Source organism: Scyliorhinus torazame, chromosome 2 (genome assembly GCF_047496885.1).
Source record: "Scyliorhinus torazame isolate Kashiwa2021f chromosome 2, sScyTor2.1, whole genome shotgun sequence".
NCBI classification, from domain to species: domain Eukaryota; kingdom Metazoa; phylum Chordata; class Chondrichthyes; order Carcharhiniformes; family Scyliorhinidae; genus Scyliorhinus; species Scyliorhinus torazame.
In genome coordinates, this window is record NC_092708.1 from 303,148,877 (window position 1) to 303,171,438 (window position 22,562).

At 53.0% G+C, this 22,562-nt stretch overlaps 1 protein-coding gene across 2 annotated transcripts in view; it reads right to left on the minus strand.

Annotated features, from left to right (window-relative positions):
* The window catches only part of ppp2r3c (protein phosphatase 2, regulatory subunit B'', gamma), a 39,895-nt gene that overhangs the window by 16,185 nt on the left and 1,148 nt on the right, over positions 1–22,562 (minus strand). For both annotated transcript variants that reach the window (XM_072489009.1, XM_072489015.1), the window contains exons 2-3: positions 6,116–6,246; positions 4,927–5,031 (exon numbers count right to left, since the gene is read on the minus strand). In XM_072489009.1, the coding sequence (XP_072345110.1) occupies positions 4,927–5,031; positions 6,116–6,246 (236 nt within the window). The remainder of the gene's footprint in view (positions 1–4,926; positions 5,032–6,115; positions 6,247–22,562) is intronic.

Below are 22,562 nucleotides of genomic sequence, written 5' to 3' on the forward strand. Positions count from 1 at the left end.
GTGAAATTCAGAATGCTGCAGCCAGCGCGACTCCACTATTTTGAAACGCCAGAAGAGGCTTGGACCTTTATCCAAACGGAAAAATTGGACTCGAACTGAGGGACTGTGGTTGTGGGGGAGATGTTGACTGTATACAGGGTTGTAAATATGGGTAAAGAATGTTTCACGGGTGGGACGATGGACGGGGATGGGGGAAGAGTTTCTGAAGAGGGGACAGTGAGGAATGTGGGCGTCGGTGCTGGAGGGAGGTGAGACTCGGGGATGGGGGAATTGGGATAAGGCCGCAACAGGAGCTGCGCGACAGGGGGTGAGGCTGGCTCAGGAAAGTGCGGGATTTTCCCCGTGTCAGGGAGTTTGGGGGGGGGGGGGGGGAATGGAGGAGCGCAAGGAGGATGAGGGATTGCCACATGGTCAACGGGAAGGCGGGGGAAGCCGGGGTGAGCAGGAGTCAGCTGACTTACTGAAGTATTATGGGGGGAGCAAAAGAGCTAGATTTGGATCTAGCGGGGGGGGGGGGGGGGGACGACGACAATAGGGTTGCTGCTGCATTGACCGAGGGGGAACCGAAAATGGAAGAGGTGGTCGGGGCGGGGGGTCCCCGTCTGGGGGACTGGAGGGTGCGGGAGACACGGGCACGGGACTGGCCTAAAATAGGAGATGGCTAGTCGGCAGGGGGGGTTAGCCCCCCAATCCGGCTGATCACGTGGAATGTGAGAGGCCTAAATGGGCCGGTTAAGAGAGTCCGGGTGTTCGCGCACTTAAAGGGACTGAAGGCAGACGTGGTCATGCTTCAGGAGACACATCTGAACGTGGCAGATCAGGTCAGGTTAAGGAAGGAATGGGTAGGACAGGTGTTCCATTCGGGGCTGGATGCGAAGAATAGAGGGGTGGCAATACTGGTGGGGAAGCAGGTGTCGTTTGAGGCCAAGAACATAGTAGCGGACAATGGAGGCCGATACGTGATGGTGAGCGGTAGGTTGCAGGGGATGGGGGTGGTATTGGTAAATGTATACGCCCCGAATTGGGACGATGCTGGATTCATGAAGCGGATGTTGGGGCGCATTCCGGACCTGAAGGCAGGAAGCTTGATAAAGGGTGGGGATTTTAACACGGTGTTGGACCCAGCACTGGATCGCTCCAGATCTAGGACCGGAAAGAGGCCGGCTGCGGCCAAGGTGCTCAGGGGGTTATTGGACCAGATGGGGGGAGTAGATCCGTGAAGATTTTCTTTCTTCTCCCATATACACAAGGCCTACTCCCGGATAGATTTTTTTGTTCTGGGCAGGGCATTGATCCCGAAAGTGGAGGGAACGGAGTATTCGGCCATAGCCATTTCGGACCACGCCCCGCACTGGGTGGAACTAGAGCTGGGGGAGGAGAGGGACCAACGCCCGCTGTGACGGTTGGATGTGGGACTGTTGGCAGACGAGGAACTGTGCAGGAGGGTGCGGGGGTGTATCGAAAGGTATCTGGAGGCCAACAACAATGGGGAGGTGCAGGTGGGAGTAATATGGGAGGCACTGAAAGCGGTGGTCAGGGGAGAGTTAATCTCCATCAGGGCTTATAGGGAGAAGAGAGAGGGCAGGGAAAGGGAGAGGTTAGTGGGGGAGATTTTAAGAGTAGACAGGAGATATACAGAGGCCCCTGATGAGGGACTACTCAGGGAGAGGCGAAGTCTCCAGACGGAGTTTGACCTGTTGCCCACAGGGAAGGCAGAGGCACAGTGGAGGAAGGCACAGGGGGCGATGTATGAGTATGGGGAGAAGGCGAGCCGGATGCTGGCACATCAGCTCCGTAAGAGGATGGCAGCGAGGGAAATAGGTGGAGTAAAGGATGGAAGGGGAACTACGGTGCAGAGTGCGGTGAAAGTGAATGAGGTATTCAAGGCCTTCTACGAGGAGCTGTATCGGTCCCAGCCCCCAGGGGGGAAAGAGGGGATGCGACGATTCTTGGACCAACTGAGGTTCCCGAGGGTGGAGGAGCAGGAGGTGGCTGGTTTGGGGGCGCCAATTGGGGTGGAGGAGCTGGTTAAAGGACTGGGGAGCATGCAGGCAGGGAAGGCCCTGGGACCGGATGGGTTCCCCGTGGAGTTCTATAGGAAGTATGTAGACCTGTTAGCCCCGTTGCTGGTAAGGACTTTTAATGAGGCAAGGGAGGGGGCGACGATCTCTTTGATCCTGAAGCGGGATAAGGACCCACTGCAATGCGGGTCGTATAGGCCGATCTCGCTCCTCAACGTAGATGCCAAGTTGCTGGCAAAAGTGTTGGCTACGAGGATTGAGGACTGTGTCCCGGGGGTGATTCACGAGGACCAGACGGGATTTGTAACGGGCAGGCAGCTAAATACCAATGTGCGGAGGCCCCTAAACGTGATAATGATGCCATCGGTGGAGGGAGAGGCGGAGATAGTGGCAGCTATGGACGTGGAGAAGGCCTTTGACCGCGTAGAGTGGGAGTATCTCTGGGAAGTGTTGCGGAGGTTTGGGTTCGGGGGAGGGTTTATTAGCTGGGTCAAGCTCCTATATAAAGCCTCGGTGGCGAGTGTGGTTACGAATCGGCGGAGGTCGGAGTACTTCTGGCCGTATCGAGGGACGAGGCAAGGATGCCCCCTGTTGTTTGCATTAGCAATTGAACCTTTGGCCATGGCACTAAGGGAGTCCAGGAAATGGAGGGGGGGTGGTCCGAGGGGGAGAGGAGCATCGAGTGTCGCTGTACGCAGATGACCTGTTGCTGTATGTGGCGGACCCGGTGGAGGGGATGGTGGAGGTCATGCAGATTCTGGGGGAGTTTGGGGACTTCTCGGGCTACAAGCTCAATGTAGGGAAGAGTGAGCTCTTTGTGGTGCATCCGGGGGATCAGGGAAGAGGGATAGACGACCTACCGTTGAGGAGGGCGGAAAGGAGCTTCCGATACTTGGGGATCCAGGTAGCTAGGAGCTGGGGGGCCCTGCACAAACTTAATTTGACGTGGCTGGTGGAGCAGATGGAGGAGGACTTTAAACGGTGGGACATGTTGCCACTCTCGCTAGCGGGCAGGGTACAGTCGATTAAAATGGTGGTCCTCCCGAGGTTTCTTCTTGTATTCCAATGCCTTCCAATTGTGATCACCAAGGCCTTTTTTAAGAGGGTAGGCAGGAGCATTATGGGTTTTGTGTGGGCGAGTAAGACCCCAAGGGTAAGGAGGGGGTTCCTAGAGCATAGTAGAGATAGAGGAGGGCTGGCGTTGCCGAATCTGGGTGGCTACTACTAGGCAGCCAACGTGGCGATGATCCGTAAGTGGGTGATGGAGGGAGAGGGGGCGGCATGGAGGAAGTTCGAGATGGCGTCCTGCAAAGGAACGAGACTGGGGGCGCTGGTGACAGCACCGCTGCCACTCTTGCCGACAAGGTACACCACGAGTCCGGTGGTGGCGGCAACGCTAAAGATCTGGGGCCAGTGGAAACGACATAGGGGTGTGATGGGAGTCTCGGTGTGGTCCCCGATCAGGGATAACCATCGGTTTGTCCCAGGAAGGATGGACGGGGGGTTTCAGAGCTGGCATCGGGCTGGGATTCGAAGAATGGGGGACCTGTTCATCGATGAGACGTTTGCGAGCTTAGGGGCGCAGGAGGAGAAGTTTGGACTACCCCCGGGAAATGCTTTCAGGTACATGCAAGTGAGGGCGTTTGTGAGGCGGCAGGTGAGGGAATTCCCGCTGCTCCCGGCACAGGGGATTCAAGACAGGGTGGTTTCGGGCGTATGGGTCGGAGAGGGCAAGGTGTCGGCGATATACCAGGAGCTGAAAGAAGAGGGGGAGGCATTGGTAGAGGAGCAGTAGGGTAAATGGGAAGAGGAGCTGGGGGAGGAGATTGAGGAGGGTCTGTGGGCTGATGCCCTAAGTAGGGTTAATTTCTCTTCCTCGTGTGCCAGGCTTAGCCTGATACAATTTAAAGTTGTTCACAGAGCGCATATGACGGGGGCGAGGCTGAGTAGGTTCTTTGGGGTGGAGGACAGATGCGGGAGGTGCTCAGGAAGCCCGGCGAACCATGTCCACATGTTTTGGTCATGCCCGGCACTGGATGGGTTCTGGAGGGGAGTTGCGAGAACAGTATCTAAGGTGGTGAAAGTCCAGGTCAAGCCAAGTTGGGGGCTAGCATTATTTGGAGTAGCAGACGAGCCGGGAATGCAGGAGGCGAAAGAGGCCGGCATTCTGGCCTTTGCGTCCCTGGGAGCCCGGCGAAGGATCTTGTTAGTGTGGAAAGATGCAAAGCCCCCCAGTGTGGAAGCCTGGATAAATGATATGGCAGGGTTTCTCAAGTTGGAGAGGATAAAGTTTGCCCTGAGAGGGTCTGTGCAGGGGTTCTCCAGGCGGTGGCAACCGTTCCTAGACTATTGGGGGGGGGGGGGGGGGGGGGGGGGGAAGAGAGAAGAAGAGGGAGGGACGGGGAAGGGGGAGGGACGGGGAAGGGGGGCTTTTCGGGGGGGCATCTGAGCAAGAAAATACATAAATGATCCGGAAAACTGAATCCAATGTACTTAGTTCTGTATCATATTGATTTGCCATGTTTATGTCTTGCTACGAGCTTTCTTTTCTTTTTGTCACGGGGGGGGGGGGGTTGTTTGTATGGTTGAAAATTTTGTTTAAAAATTCTTAATAAACATATTTTAAAAAAAAGCAAAATCATGATGTGGAGATGCCAGCATTGCATTGGGGTGAGCACAGTAAGAAGTCTTACAACACCAGGTTATAGTCCAACAGGTTTGTTTCGAATCACTAGCTTTCGGAGCGCTGCTCCTTCCTCAGGTGAGTCACTCACCTGATCAAGGTACTCCGAAAGCTAGTGATGTGAAACAAACCTGTTGGACTTTAACTTGGTGTTATAGCAAAACCAGACGGATAAGATTTTCAATGATAGTCTAGCTAATTAAAACCTAGGCTTTTCCAGACCTGTAGTTCTTCATTATCCAACAATTCTCTGCTCTTCCTCTGTAGAAATACTGCCCTGGATTCTTCTCTTAATTTCTGTAACAAAATTTCATCTTCTGCTGGAAGCTAATAAAGGGAAGAAAGTTGAGGAACTTTGTCAGATTAAAAAAACCAAGATCACCTATATGAATCATTTTTAGTTTAAGCTTTGCTGTGTAAATTGGATAGAATCTAGATTCAAAATGAAGCTGAATGATAATTCGTAAATATAGTATGCACTACCTTATTGGAATAAAGCCAATTTCCTCTAGCATGTAACCACTTCAATTCACACAAGATAATGATGCTGGAAATGCAATTTTGGAAACAAAGGGCTCCTTCTAAAGATTCCATTTGCATCACTCAATGTGTTACTCTAGATCAGGAAAATTGGAGGTTTGATCCCAAGCAAGTTAGCTTACTACAGTGGGTCAGAAGAATTGATCATGTCTAGATTAGGGAAGAAGTAAACATGTCTGCCATGTTTCCTGCTTTTGACTGTTATGCAGTGACACCTGCTGGAAAAAATATAGGCCTGGCATTAGGCAAATATAAGAACAGACTGGGATATCCTCCAGGGTCAGTAGCCCATCAACATAAACTGTCCAAGTCACACATCAAGAATGACCATGTGTGGCAAGCATGGATGGGGAGCATACTGGGATTCATGGAATTTTAAAAAAAAAATTTAGATTACCCAATTCATTTTTTCCAATTATGGGGCAATTTAACGTGGCCAATCCACCTACCTTGCACATCTTTGGGTTGTGGGGGTGAAACCCACGCAATGACGGGGAGAATGTGCAAACTCCACACTGACAGTGACCCAGGGCCAGGATCGAACCTGGGGCCTCGGCGCCGTGAGGCAGCAGGGCTAACCCACTGCACCGCCCTGCATTCATGGAATTTTATCCTTCGAAAGTCATCCTTTGGGAAACAATTTGGTACGGGGGGGTGGATCAAAGTTTTCAAGAGGAAATGTTTTTAAAAGTGAGAATGAAAGATCATTTAATTATAGTGGAACATGAAAAGTTGAATTTCATGGAAAAGCATGAACTAAATTTAGTTTTAAGATTATCGGAGATTTGAAAAATCAGATTGTAATTTTATAGCTTTTACACAGTAGAAAGTGATATTATTTATTTGTGAGTTGCAAACAAAGGAGACCTACCCTATAATAAAATCTTGGGATGCTTCTGTAAGATTGATTGTTCTTTTTCCTGCCTCCTCTCCATTCAATGTAGTATTTGGTGAACAGATCCATCTCATTATCCTTTAGTTCTTGGTCTGTTGCTTTTGAAACTGTTCCATTTGAAAACAGAAAAGACCATTCAAATTTCTTCAGGAAGGATCTTCTCATCAGCTTCTAATAGATTTTTCTTTATTATTGTATTCATTTTGTTGTAATATCTGAATGCAAAATAGCTGCTGGAGATTCATCAATAAACATTTATTATCTCTCCCACGGAACTCATTTAAAAGGTTTGAAAAATATTATTATAGACAACATAACCTGAATCCAGAGATAAGTTAAATAATTTGTTTAACCAAGTAGCCATAATATAATGAAATGTGATCAACAAATATAATATATATATAATAAATATAATAATATATATTATAAATGTGAGGTGATGCATTTTGGCAGATCGAATCAGGCCAGGACCTACTCAGTTAATGGTATGGCGTTGGGGAGAGTTATAGAACAAAGAGATCTAGGAGTACAGGTTCATAGCTCCTTGAAGGTGGAGTCGCAGGTGGACAGGGTGGTGAAGAAGGCATTCGGCATGCTTGGTTTCATTGGTCAGAACATTGAATATAGGAGTTGGGACGTCTTGTTGAAGTTGTACAAGACATTGGTACGGCCACACTTGGAATACTGTGTGCAGTTCTGGTCACCCTATTATAGAAAGGATATTATTAAACTAGAAAGAGTGCAGAAAAGATTTACTAGGATGTTGCCGGGACTTGATGGTTTGAGTTATAAGGAGAGGCTGGATAGACTGGGACTTTTTTCCCTGGAGCGTAGGAGGCTTAGGGGTGATCTTATAGAGGTCTATAAAATAATGAGGGGCATAGATAAGGTAGATAGTCAACATCTTTTCCCAAAGGTAGGGGAGTTTAAAACTAGAGGGCATAGGTTTAAGGTGAGAGGGGAGAGATTCAGAAGGGCCCAGAGGGGCAATTTCTTCACTCAGAGGGTAGTGAGTGTCTGGAATGGGCTGCCAGAGGTAGTAGTAGAAGAGGGTACAATTGTGTCTTTCAAAAAGCATTTAGATGGTTACATGAGTAAGATGGGTATAGAGGGTTATGGGCCAAGTGCGGGCAACTGGGACTAGCTTAATGGTAAAAAACTGGGCGGCATGGACTGGTTGGGCCGAAGGGCCTGTTTCCATGCTGTAAACTTCTATGATTCTATGAAATCTGGAAACACAATGTGCCATTCAGAAACTGGTGGCGTGTTTCACACAAAGCTGTTTCGAGGAATCTCAGAGAGGCAGAAGGAACAAACAGATGCTGAGTTGGATAGATTAGGCGTGATAATCAAAACTTTGTGCAAAGATGTGAGTTATAACCAAAGTAACTAGAGTCTTAAAGGAGGAGAGCAAAGGAATACCAGATAGTGGGACCTAAAAAGCTTATTCTGAAGGAAAAGCAAGTGGGAGATGAACACAGGATTGAAATCAGGCCGCATGAAGAAGAGGCTCCCGCCGGCGGATACTATTTTCGGCATTTTCCCGGTTTTTTTTCTCCCCGACTTTTTTTGGCTTTTAGGGCCTAAGGGACGGGCGCCAAACCAAACAGGTTTAAAACCGGTGAAGAACCCCGTGGGAGTGTCAGGCAGCCAGAGCAGATGCGTCAACTCCAGAGTGCGCGCAGTTGGAGCAGTGGAGGCAGAGTTTAACACGAGGCAGTCGAGGCGACGGGCAGAGGGTGAGGCAGCTGGAGCAGTGAGGCTGAGGTCAGTGCTTGAAGCAGTGGGACAGGGTCCAGAGCACAAGGCAACTGAAGTCAGCATGTAGAGGGGTCGTCACACGGTGGGTGGCTCCTGCTTGAGATGTTTTTTTCTCTTTTTGGAAATTTTTAACAGCCGGTCCTGGAGGCAATTCATGAAGGACTAAGAATCGGCAAAGAGGTGAAAGATCAGAGGAAAGATCAGTCCAAAAATCAGAGAAAGGCAGCAGCGAGGAGGGGAGAGAACGAAAGCTCGCCCTTGAGCCAGAGGACGAGCCCGGGGGCTGACAAGAGGGCGGAGGCCGGGCCGCAGAGAAGATGGCTGAGGTGGTGTCTCTAGAGCTCGAAAAGCAGTTTGCAAAGCATATGGAGGGGATGAGAAAGGAGATGGCAGTGGCACTGAAGGCATTGGTAAGGAGGCAATTGCCCCGGTGAAGGTAGCTGTTGCAAAGGTGTTGGCTGAGGTGAGGGTACAGAGTGAGAAGATGAAGGGAGTGGAGGAGGCCATGTTGTGGCACAGCGATCAGCTCACCTGGACGGGACATGAAATGCAGAAGGTGGTTGATGCCATTAAGGGGCTGCGAACAAAGCTAGAGGATATGGAGAAACCCCCCCCCCCCCCCCGAGACAACAAATTTTAAGGATTGTGGGCCTGCCCGAGGGAACGGAGGGCCCGAGGCCGACAGAGTACTTTGCCAAGATGTTGGCAGAACTGATGGGGTAGGGAGAAGAACTTCCTCGGTATGAATTGGACTGAGCTCATCGGTCGCTGAGGCTTAAGCCTAAGTTAAACGAGCCGCCAAGGGCTGTGATTATTTATTTTCACAGATATCACATGAAGGAGAAGGTACTGAACTGTGGGGGGAGAGAGAGAAAGAGACCCCCTGTAAGGATAGTTACGTGGGACTTCCGGTGGCGGTCATGGGGTAGGAGGTCGCACATTTGGTAGCTCTCACTTGCAATGAAACTTTTGGACCTTTTCTCCCGTTTTTTTCTGAATTTCATTTGATAAATCGATGGAGAGTGAGACAGTGAGGAGAAATCCCCCACCAGTGTATGGAGCAGTGGACTAGAAGTGGCCGTGTAAGGAGAAATAGTCAAGCAAGGAAGACGCGTGCAGAGCCGGCAGCGCAGGAAAGCATGGCGGAGTCGCAGGATCCTGGTGCAGTGGCACAGTGGTCGACGGTACAACTGATGAAGTTCTTTGAGGAGAGCTTCGCCAAGCTAAAGATACTCTGGACCCGATTAAAGCATCTACCAGGACTTGGGTGTGGAACTGGCCAGAAGGCAAGCCAGATTTAACAGGGCAAAATTGCCCTCTTCACGAAGGGGGTGAAGTTCGGGATGTTGTATCCAGCGCGTCTTTGGGTCACGTTTGAGGACCAGGAACTTTATTTTGAATCACCAGACGAAGTTATGAACTTTATAAAGGACAAAAGGCTAGCAGGGGATTAAGGTCACTGAACCCTGGGGGAAGGCATTGCGATGGCGATTTGGTCAAAATCACTTCTGTGTTGATTTGAATATGCAGTGCTCTCTGTAACAAGGGGTTATTTTTGTTTGCCCCTTCCTTTTTTCTTTGGTTTTTGTTGTGATAAGATGTTTGATCAGCTGCTCAGAAATGTAAGTTAACTCTGTTCCATTGGAAGGTAGTTGGAGGGAGTTTTTCTCCTGTCTGTTTACTGGGGACTGTGATGCTTTGAATATGTATGTCCAAGCCGGGTGGGGGGGGGGCAATGGGGGAGATAGGATGTCTGGTGCCATGGGCGGGAGCTGCCAGGCTGGCTAGGTGAGCTAGCTTACAGAAGCACGGGGCGGGGGGCTGATTACTTCGACCGTCAGAGGGCTAAATGGGCCGGTTGAGAGGGCTCGCGTGTTCGCGCATCTGAGGGGATTGAAGGCAGACGTGGCAATGTTACAAGAGACACACCCAAAGGTTATAGACCAGATCAGATTGAGGAAGGGGTGGGTCGGCCAGGTATTCCATTCAGGACTGGACTCTAAGACCAGGGGGGTCGCGATCCTGATTAACAAACGGGTGGCATTTCAGGCAGGGAGAATCGTGGCAGACCCAGGGGGCAGGTACATTATGGTGAGTGGGAAGCTTGAGGGGATACAGGTGGTACTCGTGAATGTATATGCACCAAACTGGGTTCATGTGGAATTTATGAGGCAAATGTTAGGTAAGCTCCCGGACTGTGGAATTTATGAGGCAAATGTTAGGTAAGCTCCCGGACCTAGAGTCACATAATCTGATCAAGGGGGGAGATTTCAATACAGTCATTGATCCAGGAGTGGACCAGTCAAAATCTAGGATAGAGAGGGTGCCAGCAGTATCAAAGGAATTAATGGGATTTATGGAGCAGATGGGGGGAGTAGATCCATGGAGATTCGGATGTCAAGAGTGAAGGAGTTTTCTTTTTTGTCCCCCATGTCCACAAAGTATATTCTCGGATTGACTTTTTTATCCTGAGCAAGGCTCTGCTGCAGGGGGTGGTGGATACCGAGTACTCGGCAATCGCGGTGTCGGATCACGCCCCTCATTGGGTGGATCTACAGGTTAGTGTGGAGAGAGGGCAGCACCCTTTATGGAGGCTGGATGTGGGACTATTAGCAGATGAGGGGGTGTGTGGGCGGTTGAGCAAGTCCATCCAGAAGTATTTGGAAATAAATGATACGTGGGAAGTCTCGGCAGCAACGGTGTGGGAAGCTCTGAAGGCAGTGGTTAGAAGGGAGTTAATTTCGATACGGGCCCATAGAAAAAAGGTGGAACGAGCAGAGAGGGACAGGTTGGATGGAGAGATACTCCAGGCGGATAGGAGATATTTGGAAGCCCCAGACGCAGGGTTACTGAAGGAGCGGCGGAGGTTACAGGTGGAGTATGGGCGGTTATCTACAGGGAAGGCGGTGGAACAACTGAGGAAGGGAAGGGGAGCGGTATACGAGTATGGGGAAAAGACAAGCAGAATGTTAGCGCACCAGCTTAGGAAAAGGGAGGCGGCCAGGAAAATAGGCAGACTAAAGAACAGAGGTGGGAAGGCCGTCCTGGACCCAGTTGGGGTGAATGAGGTGTTTAAAGATTTCTACAGTAAATTATACGAGTCGGAACCCCTGGTTGGGGTTGAGGGGCTGAGGCAGTTCCTGGGTCAGTTGAGGTTCCCGAGGGTGGAGGAAGAACTGGTGGAAGGGCTGGGAGCCCCAATTGAAATTGAGGAAATAATGGACGGGCTGGAAGGCATGCAGTCAGGCAAGGCCCCGGGGCCGAACGGTTACCCGGTGGAATTCTACAAGAAGTTCTCGGAGATATTGGGCCCACTGCTGGCGAGGACAATTAATGAGGCAAGGGAGAAGGGAGTGCTTCCCCAAGGGAGAAGGGAGTCCTTCCCCAACAATGTCACGGGGTATGAATTGAATATGGGGAAAAGCGAGATGCTCGCAATCCAGGCAAGGGAGCAGGAGAGGAGACTGGGAGAGCTGCCGTTTAGAATGGTAGGAAGGAGCTTTTGCTATCTGGGAATCCAGGTGGCTCGGAAATGGGAGACATTGCACAAGTTAAACTTGTAGAACAAATGAAAGAGGACTTTAGGAGATGGGACATGCTCCCACTGTCACTGGCGGGGAGGGTACAGAGTGTGAAAATGACGGTCCTCCCCAGATTTCTATTTGTCTTTCAGTGCCTCCCCATCTTTATCCTGAGGGCCTTTTTTAAACAGGTGAATAGGTGATTTTGGGCTTTGTGTGGATAGGTAAAACCCCACGAGTGAAGAAAGTGTTGTTGGAGCGTAGCGAGGGGAGGGTGGGATGGCGCTGCTGAACGTTTGGGCGGCTAATATAGCCATGATTAGGAAATGGGGGGGGGGGGGGGGGGGGGTGGTCAGTGTGGGAGCGAGTAGAGGCAGCATCGTATAAGAACACAAGTTTGGGACTTCCGGTTGCGGCGATGCAGTGCTAGGCCGCACGTTTCGGCGGCTTCCGTTCTAACGGACTTTTGGGCTCTATTCGGGAGCCCCAACGGAATTTTTTTTGGACCAAACCCAGTGTGGGGTGACGAAGGAAGGAGTCCCCCCGGGTGTGTATGGAAAGGATCGGTGGTAGTGGCCAGATTGCGAAGGATCCTTTGGAGCAGTGGCAGAGATGAGAAGGAAGAAGCAAGATGGCGACGGATGGAGCCCAGACGACATGGGGCCCGGACCAGCAGGAATTCCTCCCACGGTGTGTGGAGGAACTAAAGGAGGAGGTGCTGGCGCCGATGTTATTGGCAATCGAAGGGCTAAAGGAAACACAAAAGGCCCAGGCGATAGAGCTCCGTGGGGTGAAGGCAAAGGCATCCGAAAACGAGGATGAGATTCTGGGCCTAGCAGTAAAAATGGAGACGCACGAGGCGCTACATAAGAGGTGTATTGAAAGGCTCGAAGTCCTGGAGAACAGCTCGAGGAGAAAGAACCTCCAGATTCTGGGTCGCCCCGAAGGAGTGGAGGGAGCTGACGTTGGGGCTTATGTGAGCACAATGCTCCATTCGCTAATGGGAGCTGAGGCCCCCTCGGGCCCCCTGGAGGTGGAAGGGGCTCACCGGGTCCTTGTGAGGAGACCAAAGGCTGGAGAACCACCAAGGGCGATAGTGGTGAGATTTCACCGCTTCACCGACAGAGAGGCCGTTTTGAGCTGGGACAAGAAGGTACGGAGTAGCAGGTGGGAGAATGCGGTGATACGAGTGTATCAGGACTGGAGCGTGGAGGTGGCGAGAAGGAGAGCGAGCTTTAATCGGGCCAAGGTGGTGCTTCACAAGAAGAAAATAAAGTTTGGGATGCTGCAGCCGGCGCGATTGTGGGTCACGCACCAAGGCAAACATTACTACTTTGAAACGTCGGATGAGGCATGGACCTTCATCCAAGAAGAGAAACTGGACCAGAACTGAGGGACTGATGCTGTGGGGGAGACGACGATGTTGATGTATAGAAATGTAAATCGGGGAATGGGAGGTTCACAGTATCGAGACGAGAGACGGTTTTTTTTCTCTTCTTGACGGGGGGACACTGAGAAATGTGGGCGCCGGTGGAAAAAGGGACTGAGGGGGGGGGAAAGGGGGAGCTGCGCCATGGGGGGCGGTGCTGATCCAGGAAAGCGTGGGTTTTTCCCCGCGCTAGGGAGATGATGGCGGGAAGGTACGCGCAAGAAGGATGAGAGTTCCACACTGGGGGGGGGGGTCAAGGAGAGAGCGGGGAAAGCCGGGGTCAGTTGGAGTCAGCTGACTTTCGGGAGCATCATGAGGGGGAGTAACCATGCTAGATGGGGATCTAGCAGGGGGGGGCGGGGATCAACTGGGTTGCTGCTGCTGGGAGCGCGAGGGAGCTGGCAAGGGAAGAAAGGGAAGAGGTGGTCGGAACGGGAGGGCGCCGCCTGGGGGACGGGTGGGTGCGCGGGCGGCCCCCCAATCCGGCTGATCACGTGGAATGTGAGAGGCCTAAATGGGCCGATTAAGAGGGCCCGAGTGTTCGCGCACTTAAAAGGACTGAAGGCAGATGTGGTCATGCTTCAGGAGACGCATCTGAAGGTGGCGGATCAGGTTAGGTTAAGGAAAGGATGGGTGGGACAGGTGTTCCACTCAGGGTTGGACGCGAAAAATAGAGGGGTGGCGATATTGGTGGGGAAACGGGTGTCGTTCGAGGCTAGGAATATAGTGGTGGACAACGGGGGTAGATATGTGATGGTGAGTGGTAGATTGCAGGGAAAGGAGGTCGTGCTGGTAAATGTATATGCCCCGAACTGGGATGACGCGGGATTTATGAAGTGGATGCTGGGACGTATCCCGGACCTGGAGGTGGGAAGCCTGGTAATGGGGGGGGGGGGGATTTCAATACTGTGCTGGATCCAGGGTTAGATCGGTCTAGATCCAGGACCGGAAGAAGGCCGGCAGTGGCCAAGGTGCTTAGGGGGTTGATGGAGCAAATGGGGGGAGTGGATCCGTGGAGATTTGCTAGGCCGTTGGCCAAAGAGTTCTCCTTTTTCTCCCATGTCCATAAGGTATACTCCCGAATAGATTTCTTCGTTTTGAGCAGGGCACTGATTTCGAAGGTGGCAGGAACGGAGTATTCGGCCATAGCCGTTTCAGACCATGCCCCGCACTGGGTGGATCTGGAACTAGGAGAGAGGGAACAGCGCCCACTCTGGCGACTGGATGTGGGACTATTGGTGGATGAGGGGGTCTGTGGAAGGGTGCGGGGATATATTGAGAGGTACCTGGAGGCCAATGATGATGGTGAGATCCAGGTGGGGGTAGTATGGGAAGCGCTGAAGGCGGTGGTTAGGGGAGAGTTGATCTCCATTAGGGCTTACAAGGAGAAAAAAAGAGGGCAAAGAAAGGGAGAGATTAGTGGGGGAGATTTTGAGGGTGGATAAAAGATATGCGGAGGCCCCGGATGAAGGACTATATAGAGAGAGGCGAAGACTTCAGACGGAGTTTGACCTGCTGACCACAGGGAAGGCAGAGGCGCAGTGGAGGAAGGCACAGGGGATGAGATACGAATATGGGGAAAAGGCGAGCCGGCTGCTGGCCCACCAGCTTCGCAAGAGAATAGCGGCGAGGGAAATTGGGGGAGTCAGGGTTGAAACGGGAACCACGGAGCAGAGCGCAGGGAAGGTAAATGAGGTGTTTAAGACCTTTTATGAGAGGCTATATAGGTCCCAACCCCCGGAGGGAAAAGAGGGAATGCAACAGTTTCTGGACCAACTAAGGTTCCCGAGGGTGGAGGAGCAGGAGGTGGCAGGTCTGGGGGCGCCAATTGAGGTAGATGAGGTGACTAAAGGGCTGGGGAACATGCAGGCAGGGAAGGCCCCGGGACCAGACGGGTTCCCGGTGAAATCTTACAGGAAATATGTGGACTTGTTGGCCCCACTGCTGGCGAGAACCTTTAACGAGGCCAGAAAAGGGGGGACTCTACCCCCGACAATGTCGGAGGCGACAATATCACTAATCCTGAAGCGGGATAAAGATCCGCTGCAATGCGGATCATATAGGCCTATCTCGCACCTGAATGTAGACGCCAAGTTGCTGGCAAAAGTGCTGGTGACGAGGATTGAGGATTGTGTCCCGGGGATGGTGCATGAAGACCAGACAGGGTTTGTAAAGGGGAGACAGCTGAATGTCAACGTGCGACGGCTGTTGGGGGTGATAATGATGCCCCCAGCGGAGGGGGAGGCAGAGATAGTGGTAGCGATGGATGCAGAGAAGGCATTCGATAGGGTAGAGTGGGAGTATCTATGGGAGATGTTGAGGAGGTTTGGGTTCAGGGAGAGGTTTGTCAGTTGGGTCAAACTCCTATATGGGGCCCCAGTGGCAAGTGCAGTCACAAATCGGCAAAGATCGGAGTATTTTCAGTTACATAGGGGAATAAGGCAGGGGTGCCCCCTGTTCCCATTACTGTTCGCGTTGGCAATTGAACCACTGGCCATAGCGTTGAGAGACTCTAAGAAATGGAGGGGGGTGGTTAGAGGGGGAGAGGAACATCGAGTGTCACTCTACGCAGATGACCTACTGCTATATGTGCCGGATACTGTAGAGGGGATGACAGAGGTTATGCAGATATTGAGGGAGTTTGGAGATTTTTCGGGATATAGGCTAAATATGGGGAAGAGTGAGCTTTTCGTGGTACACCCCGGGGACCAGGGAAGAGGGATAGACAGCCTGCCGTTAAGGAGAGTGGAAAGGAGCTTCCGATATTTGGGGATTCAGGTAGCCAAGAGCTGGGGAACTCTACACAAACTCAATCTGACGCGGCTGGTGGAGCAGATGGAGGAGGATTTCAAGAGGTGGAATATGCTGCCGCTCTCGCTGGCGGGCAGAGTGCAGGCGGTAAAAATGATGGTCCTCCCAAGGTTTCTTTTTGTGTTTCAATGTCTCCCCATTCTGATCACTAAGGCCTTTTTCAAGAAAATAGATAGGAGTGTTATGAGTTTTGTGTGGGCACGGAAGACCCCGAGGGTAAGGAGGGGGTTCCTGCAGCGCAGCAGAAACAGAGGGGGACTGGCGTTGCTGAATCTGGACGACTACTACTGGGCCACCAATGTGCCGATGGTTTGTAAGTGGATGAGGGAGTGAGAGGGGGCGGCGTGAAAGAGGCTGGAGATGGCGTCCTGTAAAGGAACGAGCCTAAAGGCGCTGGTGACGGCGCCGCTGCCGCTTTCCCCGAAAAGGTATACCACAAACCCAGTGGTGGTGGCAACCTTAAGGATCTGGGGGCAATGGAGGCGACACAGGGGGGTGAAGGGTGCCTCGGTGTGGTCCCCGATCAGGAATAACCATAGGTTTGTCCCAGGAAGGATGGACGGAGGGTTCCAGAGCTGGCATTGGGCAGGAATTAGGAGATTGAGAGACTTGTTTATTGATGGGGAGTTTGCGAGCCTGGGAACGCTGGTGGAAAAGTGAGGGCGTTTACGAGGCAACAGGTGAGGGAATTTCTGCTGCTCCCGACACAGGGGATGCAGGATAGAGTGATTTCGGGGGTATGGGTCGGGGAGGGCAAAGTGTCCGAAATATATCAGGAGATGGGAGACGAGGGGGAGGAGCTGGTAGAGGAGCTGAAACGAAAATGGGTAGAGGAGCTGGGGGAGGAGATTGAGGAGGGGCTGTGGGCTGATGCCCTAAGTAGGGTAAATTCCTCTTCCTCGTCTGCCAGGCTTAGCCTGATACAATTCAAGGGTCTACACAGGGCACACATGACGGGAGCAAGACTGAGCAGGTTCTTCGGAGTGGAGGACAGGTGCGGGAGGTGCTTGGGAAGCCCGGCGAACCACACACATATGTTCTGGTCGTGTCCGGCACTGGATGAGTACTGGAGGGGAGTGGCAAAGGTGATTTCAAAGGTGGCGAAGGTCCGGGTCAAGCCAGGCTGGGGGTTAGCTATATTTGGGGTAGCGGAAGAGCCGGGAGTGCAGGAGGCGAAAGAGGCTGATATTCTGGCCTTTGCGTCCCTGGTAGCCCGGCGAAGGATCTTACTTATGTGGAAGGAAGCGAAACCCCCCGGCGTGGAGGCCTGGATAAACGATATGGCAGGGTTCATAAAACTGGAACGAATGAAGTTTGCGTTGAGAGGATCGGCTCAGTGGTTCTCCAGGCGGTGGCAACCGTTCCTTGACTATCTCGCGGAATGTTAAGGGAAAATAGATCGTCAGCAGCAGCAGCCCAGGGGGGGGGGGAGCACTATTTTTTGTTACTTTGTTAGTTCACTATTTTATTTAAATGTTACTTATTAGCTATTGTGTTATTTTTTTATGTTGATTTGTAAAGTGGAAAAATTGTGTTTGAAAACTTTAATAAAATATATATTTTTTAAAAAGAACACAAGTTTGGGGGCACTGATAACGGTACCTCTGCCGTTCTCGCCGGCCCGGTACTCCACAAGCCCGGTGGTAGTGGCGGTTCTGAGAGTCTGGGGGCAGTGGAGGAAATATAAGAGAGCGGAGGGAGGAGGACTTCCGGGTGCGGCTATGCCGAGGTAGGTCGCACGTTCGGCAGCTCCCGCCGGGAACGGACTTTTGGGCTCTCCAGAGGGGCCCCAACGGCAATTGTTCGACGGCTTCCAGTGTGGGAAGGTGACAGCAAGGTCCCCCCGACATCATATGGATTGGACCAGGAGTGGAGCGGTTAAAAAAGTGATCTTGGGGCAGCGAAAAGTGCGAGGGAGGAAAAGCAAGATGGTGGTGGGTGGAGACCAAGCAGCATGGGCGCAGTGGTCGCAGGAGCAGCAGGAGTTTCTTAAACGCTGCTTTGAGGAGCTTTAGACAGAAATGCTGGCGCCAATGAAGGCGGCGATGGAGAAGCTTGTGGAGACCCAGAAGGCCCAAGTGGCGGCGATCTGGGAGGTGAGAAAAAAAGCCTCGGAGAACGAGGATGAGATCTTGGGCCTGGCGGTGAAGGTGGAGGCGCACGAGGCGCTGCACAAGAGGTGGGCGGAAAAATTTGAGGACCTGGAGAATAGGTCGAGGAGGAAGAATCTTCGGATTCTGGGTCTCCCTGAAGGAGTGGAGGGGCCCGATGCCGGGGCATATATGAGCACAATGCTCAATTCGCTGATGGGCGCGGGAGCTTTCCCGAGGCCCCTGGAGCTAGATGAGACCCAAAGCCAATGAGCCTCCAAGGGCTGTAGTGGTGAGGTTCCACCGCTTTATGGACAGAGAGTGTGTCCTGAGATGGGCCAAAAAAGAGCGGAGCAGCAGGTGGGAGAACACAGAGATACGAATTTACCAGGACTGGAGTGCGGAGGTGGCTGAGAAGAGGGCTGGTTTTAACCGGGCTAAGGCGGTGCTCCATCGGAAGGGGGTGAAGTTCAGGTTGCTGCATCCAGCGCGATTGTGGGTCACGTTCCAAGATCGGCACCACTATTTTGAAACGCCCGATGAGGCATGGAACTTTATACAAACTGAAAAGTTGGACTCAAATTGAGCGTTGGTCATGGGGGGATGTTTACCGTGTTTATTGCATTTGGGGAATGTTCTCTGGGTTTGAGTGCTGGGTGGGGATGGGTAAATGGATTTGATGTGGGGGCTGTGGGAGAGTGTGGGCATCGGTGTTGGAGGGGCAGGGCCCCACGGAGGAAGAGGGGGAGTGGAGGCGCGGGGATGGGGAGTTGGGGTAAGGCCGCAAAAAGGCGCTGCGCCAGAGGGGGCGGGGCCGGCTCAGGAAAGCGCTGGCTTTTTCCCACGGTAGGGGTGGATGGGGTTGGGGCTGGGGGTGCGCTGCTGGAGAGAAGCGCACACTGACTGCCAAGGGATGGGGGGATTCTCACATGGGGGGTCAATGGAGTGGCGGGATGGCCGGGGTCAGCAGGAGTCAGCTGACTTATGGGAGTGTCATGGGGGGAGCAAAATGGCTAGATGTGGATCTAGCGGGGGGAGGGAACAGGGTTGCTGCTGCATTGGCCAAAAGGGATCTGGAAGTAGATGTAGTCGGGGCGGGGTTCCGCCGCCTGGGGGACTGGAGGGTGCGGGAGGTGTGGACACGTGGCTGGCCTAGAAAAGGAAATGGCTAGTCGGCGGGGCGGGGGTGGGGGACGAGGAGGAGGAGCAGCAGTAGCCCCCCAATCGGCTGATAACTTGGAATGTAAGGGGCCTGAACGGGCCGGTCAAGAGGGCCCGGGTGTTCGCGCACTTAAAGGAACTGAAGGCAGACGTGGTTATGCTCCAGGAGACACATCTGAAGGTGGCAGATCAGATTAGGCTGAGAAAGGGATGGGTAGGGCAGGCCTTTCATTCAGGGCTGGATGCGAAGAACAGAGGGATTGCAATACTGGTGGGGAAGCAGGTGTCATTTGAGGCAATGAATATTGTAGTGGATAATGGAGGTCGATATGTGATGGTGAGCGGTAGGTTGCAGGGCGTGCGGGTGGTACTGGTGAACGTATATACCCCGAATTGGGAAGATGCCGGATTTATGAAACGCATGCTGGGTCTGATTCTGGATCTGGAGGTAGGAAGTTTGATAATGGGGGGGGCCTTCAACACGGTGCTGGACCCAGCACTGGACCGGTCTAGGTCCAGGACGACAACGGGGAGGTGCAGGTGGGGGTAGTCTCGGAGGCGCTTAAGGCGGTGGTCAGGGGAGAGCTAATCTCCATTAGGGCCCACAGGGAGAAGAGAGAGGGGAGGGAGAGGGAGAGGTTGGTGGGGGAGATTTTAAGGGTGGACAGGAGGTATGCAGTGGCCCCCGAGGAGGGGCTCAGGGAGCGACGGAACCTCCAGATGGAGTTCGACCTGTTGACCACAGGGAAAGCAGAGGCACAGTGGAGGAAAGCGCAGGGGCCGACGTACGAGTATGGGGAGAAGGCGAGTCGGATGCTGGCACACCAGCTTCGTAAGAGGGAGGCAGCAAGGGAGATTGGTGGAGTTAAGGATAGAGGGGGGAATACGGTGCGGAGTGCGGTGAGAATAAACTAGGTATTTAGGGACTTCTATGGGGATCTGTACAGGTCTGAGCCCCCAGCGGGGAGGAGGGGATGCACCAATTCTTGGATCAGCTGAGGTTCCCGAGGGTGGAGGAGGAGGAGGTGGCTGGTTTGGGGGCACCGATTGGGCTGGAGGAGCTGGTTAAAGGATTGGGGAGCATGCAGGCGGGGAAGGCCCCAGGGCCGGATGGGTTCCCGGTTGAATTCTACAGGAAATATGTGGACCTGCTGGGCCCGTTGATAGTGAGGACTTTCAATAAGGCGAGGGAGGGGGGGACCTTGCCCCCGACAATGTCTAGGGCGCTGATTTCTTTGATCCTGAAGCGGGACACGGATCCACTGCAATGTGGGTTGTACAGACCGATCTCGCTCCTCAATGTTGATGCTAAGTTGCTGACAAAGGCGCTGGCTACGAGAATTGAGCACTGTGTCCCGGGGGTGATTCATGAGGACCAGACGGGATTTGTGAAGGGTAGGCAATTAAATACAAATGTGCGGAGGCTCCTCAATGTGATTATGATGCCCCCGGTGGAGGGGAAAGCGGAGGTAGAGGCAGCTATGGACGCGGAGAAGGCCTTTGACCGGGTGGAGTGGGAGTATCTTTGGGAAGTGTTGCAGAGTTTTGGGTTCGGGGAGGGGTTCATCAGCTGGGTCAGGCTGCTATATAGAGCCCCGGTGGCGGAGGTCGGAGTACTTTCGGCTGTACCGGGGCCGAGGCTGGGGTGCCCCCTGTTCCCCTTGTTGTTTGCACTGGCAATTGAGCCTCTGGCCATGGCACCAAGGGAGTCCAGGAAATGGAGGGGACTGGTCCGTAGGGGACTAGGGAAGGGGGATAGACGAGCTGCCGCTGAAGAGGGCGGAAAGGAGCTTTCGGTACCTCGGGATCCAAGTAGCTAGGAGTTGGGGGGCCCTGCACAAGCTCAATTTGACGCGGTTGGTGGAGCAGGTGGAGGAGGATTTTAAAAGATGGGACATGCTGCCACTCTCACTATCGGGTAGGGTGCAGTCGGTCAAAACGACGGTCCTCCCGAGGTTTCTCTTTGTGTTCCAGTGCCTTCACATTATGATCCCCAAGGCCTTTTTCAAACGGGCAAGTAGGAGCATCATGGGTTTTGTGTGGGCGAATAAGACCCCGAGGGTGAAGAGAGTGTTTCTGGAGCTTAGCAGGGACAGTGGGGGGGCTGGCACTGCCGAATTTGTGCGGCTATTATTGGGCAGCCAATGTGGCGATGATCCGTAAGTGGGTAATGGAGGGAGAGGGGGCGGCGTGGAAGAGGTTAGAGATGGCGTCCTGTGTGGGCACGAGCCTGAGGGCGCTGGTGACGGCACCGCTGCCGCTCTCGCCGACAAGGTACACCACGTGTCCGGTGGTGGCGGCGACGTTGAAGATCTGGGGGCAGTGGAGGCGACACAATGGCGAGGTGGGAGCCTCGGTTTGGTCTCTGATTCGGGAGAATCATCGGTTCATCCCGGGAAGGATGGATGGGGGGTTTTGGAGCTGGCATCGGGCAGGGATTAGAAGAACGGGGGAACTGTTCATCGATGGGACGTTTGCGAGCCTAGGGGCGCTGGAGGAGAAGTTTGGGTTACCCCCGGGAAACGCTTTCAGATACATGCAAGTGAGGGCGTTTGTGAGGCGGCAGGTGAGGGAATTCCCGCTGTTCCCGGCACGTGGGATTCAGGACAGGATGATTTCGGGAGTATGGGTTGGAGAAGGCAAAGTTTTGGCGATTTACCAGGAGCTGAAGGAAGAGGAGGAGGCCTCGGTGGAGGAGTTAAAGGGCAAGTGGGAGGAGGAGCTGGGGGAGGAGATAGGTGAGGGTCTGTGGGCCGATGCCTTGAGTAGGGTTAATTCTTCCCCATCTTGCGCTAGGCTCATCCTAATACAGTTCAAAGTTACTCACAGAGCGCATATGACAGGGGCGAGGTTGAGTAGGTTCTTTGGGGTGGAGGACAGATGTGGGAGGTGCTCGGGAAGCCCGGCAAATCACATCCATATGTTCTGGTCGTGCCCGGCACTGGATGGGTTTTGGAAGGGTTTTGCGAGGACTATGTCCAAGGCGGTGAAAGCCCGGGTCAAGCCGAGCTGGGGGTTGGCACTATTTGGGGTAATGGACGAGCCGGGAGTGCAGGAGGCGAAAGAGGCCGGTATTCTGGCCTTTGCGTCCCTGGTAGCCCAGCGGAGGATTTTGCTATTATGGAAAGATGCGAAGCCCCCTAGTGTGGAAGCTTGGATCAATGACATGGCAGGGTTCATCAAGCTGGAGAGGATAAAGTTTGCCTGGCGAGGGACTGTGCAGGGGTTCCTCAGGCGGTGGCAACCGTTCCTAGACTATCTCGCGGAGCGTTAGGAGGAGGTCAGCCGCAGCAGCAGCCCGGGGGGGGGGGGGGGTTCTTTTGGGGGGGGCGTTTGGGTGGGGGAAGGGGGGGATTCTTTTGGGGGGGGTGTTTGGGTGGGGGGAGGGGGGTTCTTTTGGGGGGGCGTTTGGGTGGGTGGGGGGGGCTTCCCTATTGGTGCTTTTAAATGTCATATGGGGGGTTATCGTATATGGGGGAAATCCAATGTATAATTTTTGATTGTTGTGTTCTTGTTTCTTTCTTTTTGTTGGGGGGGGGGGGTTGTTGAAAATCTGTTGAAAAATTTGAATACATTTTTATTTTTATTTTTTTTAAAGAGAGCGGAGGGAGCATCAGTCTGGGCCCCGATTTACAACAACCATCAGTTTG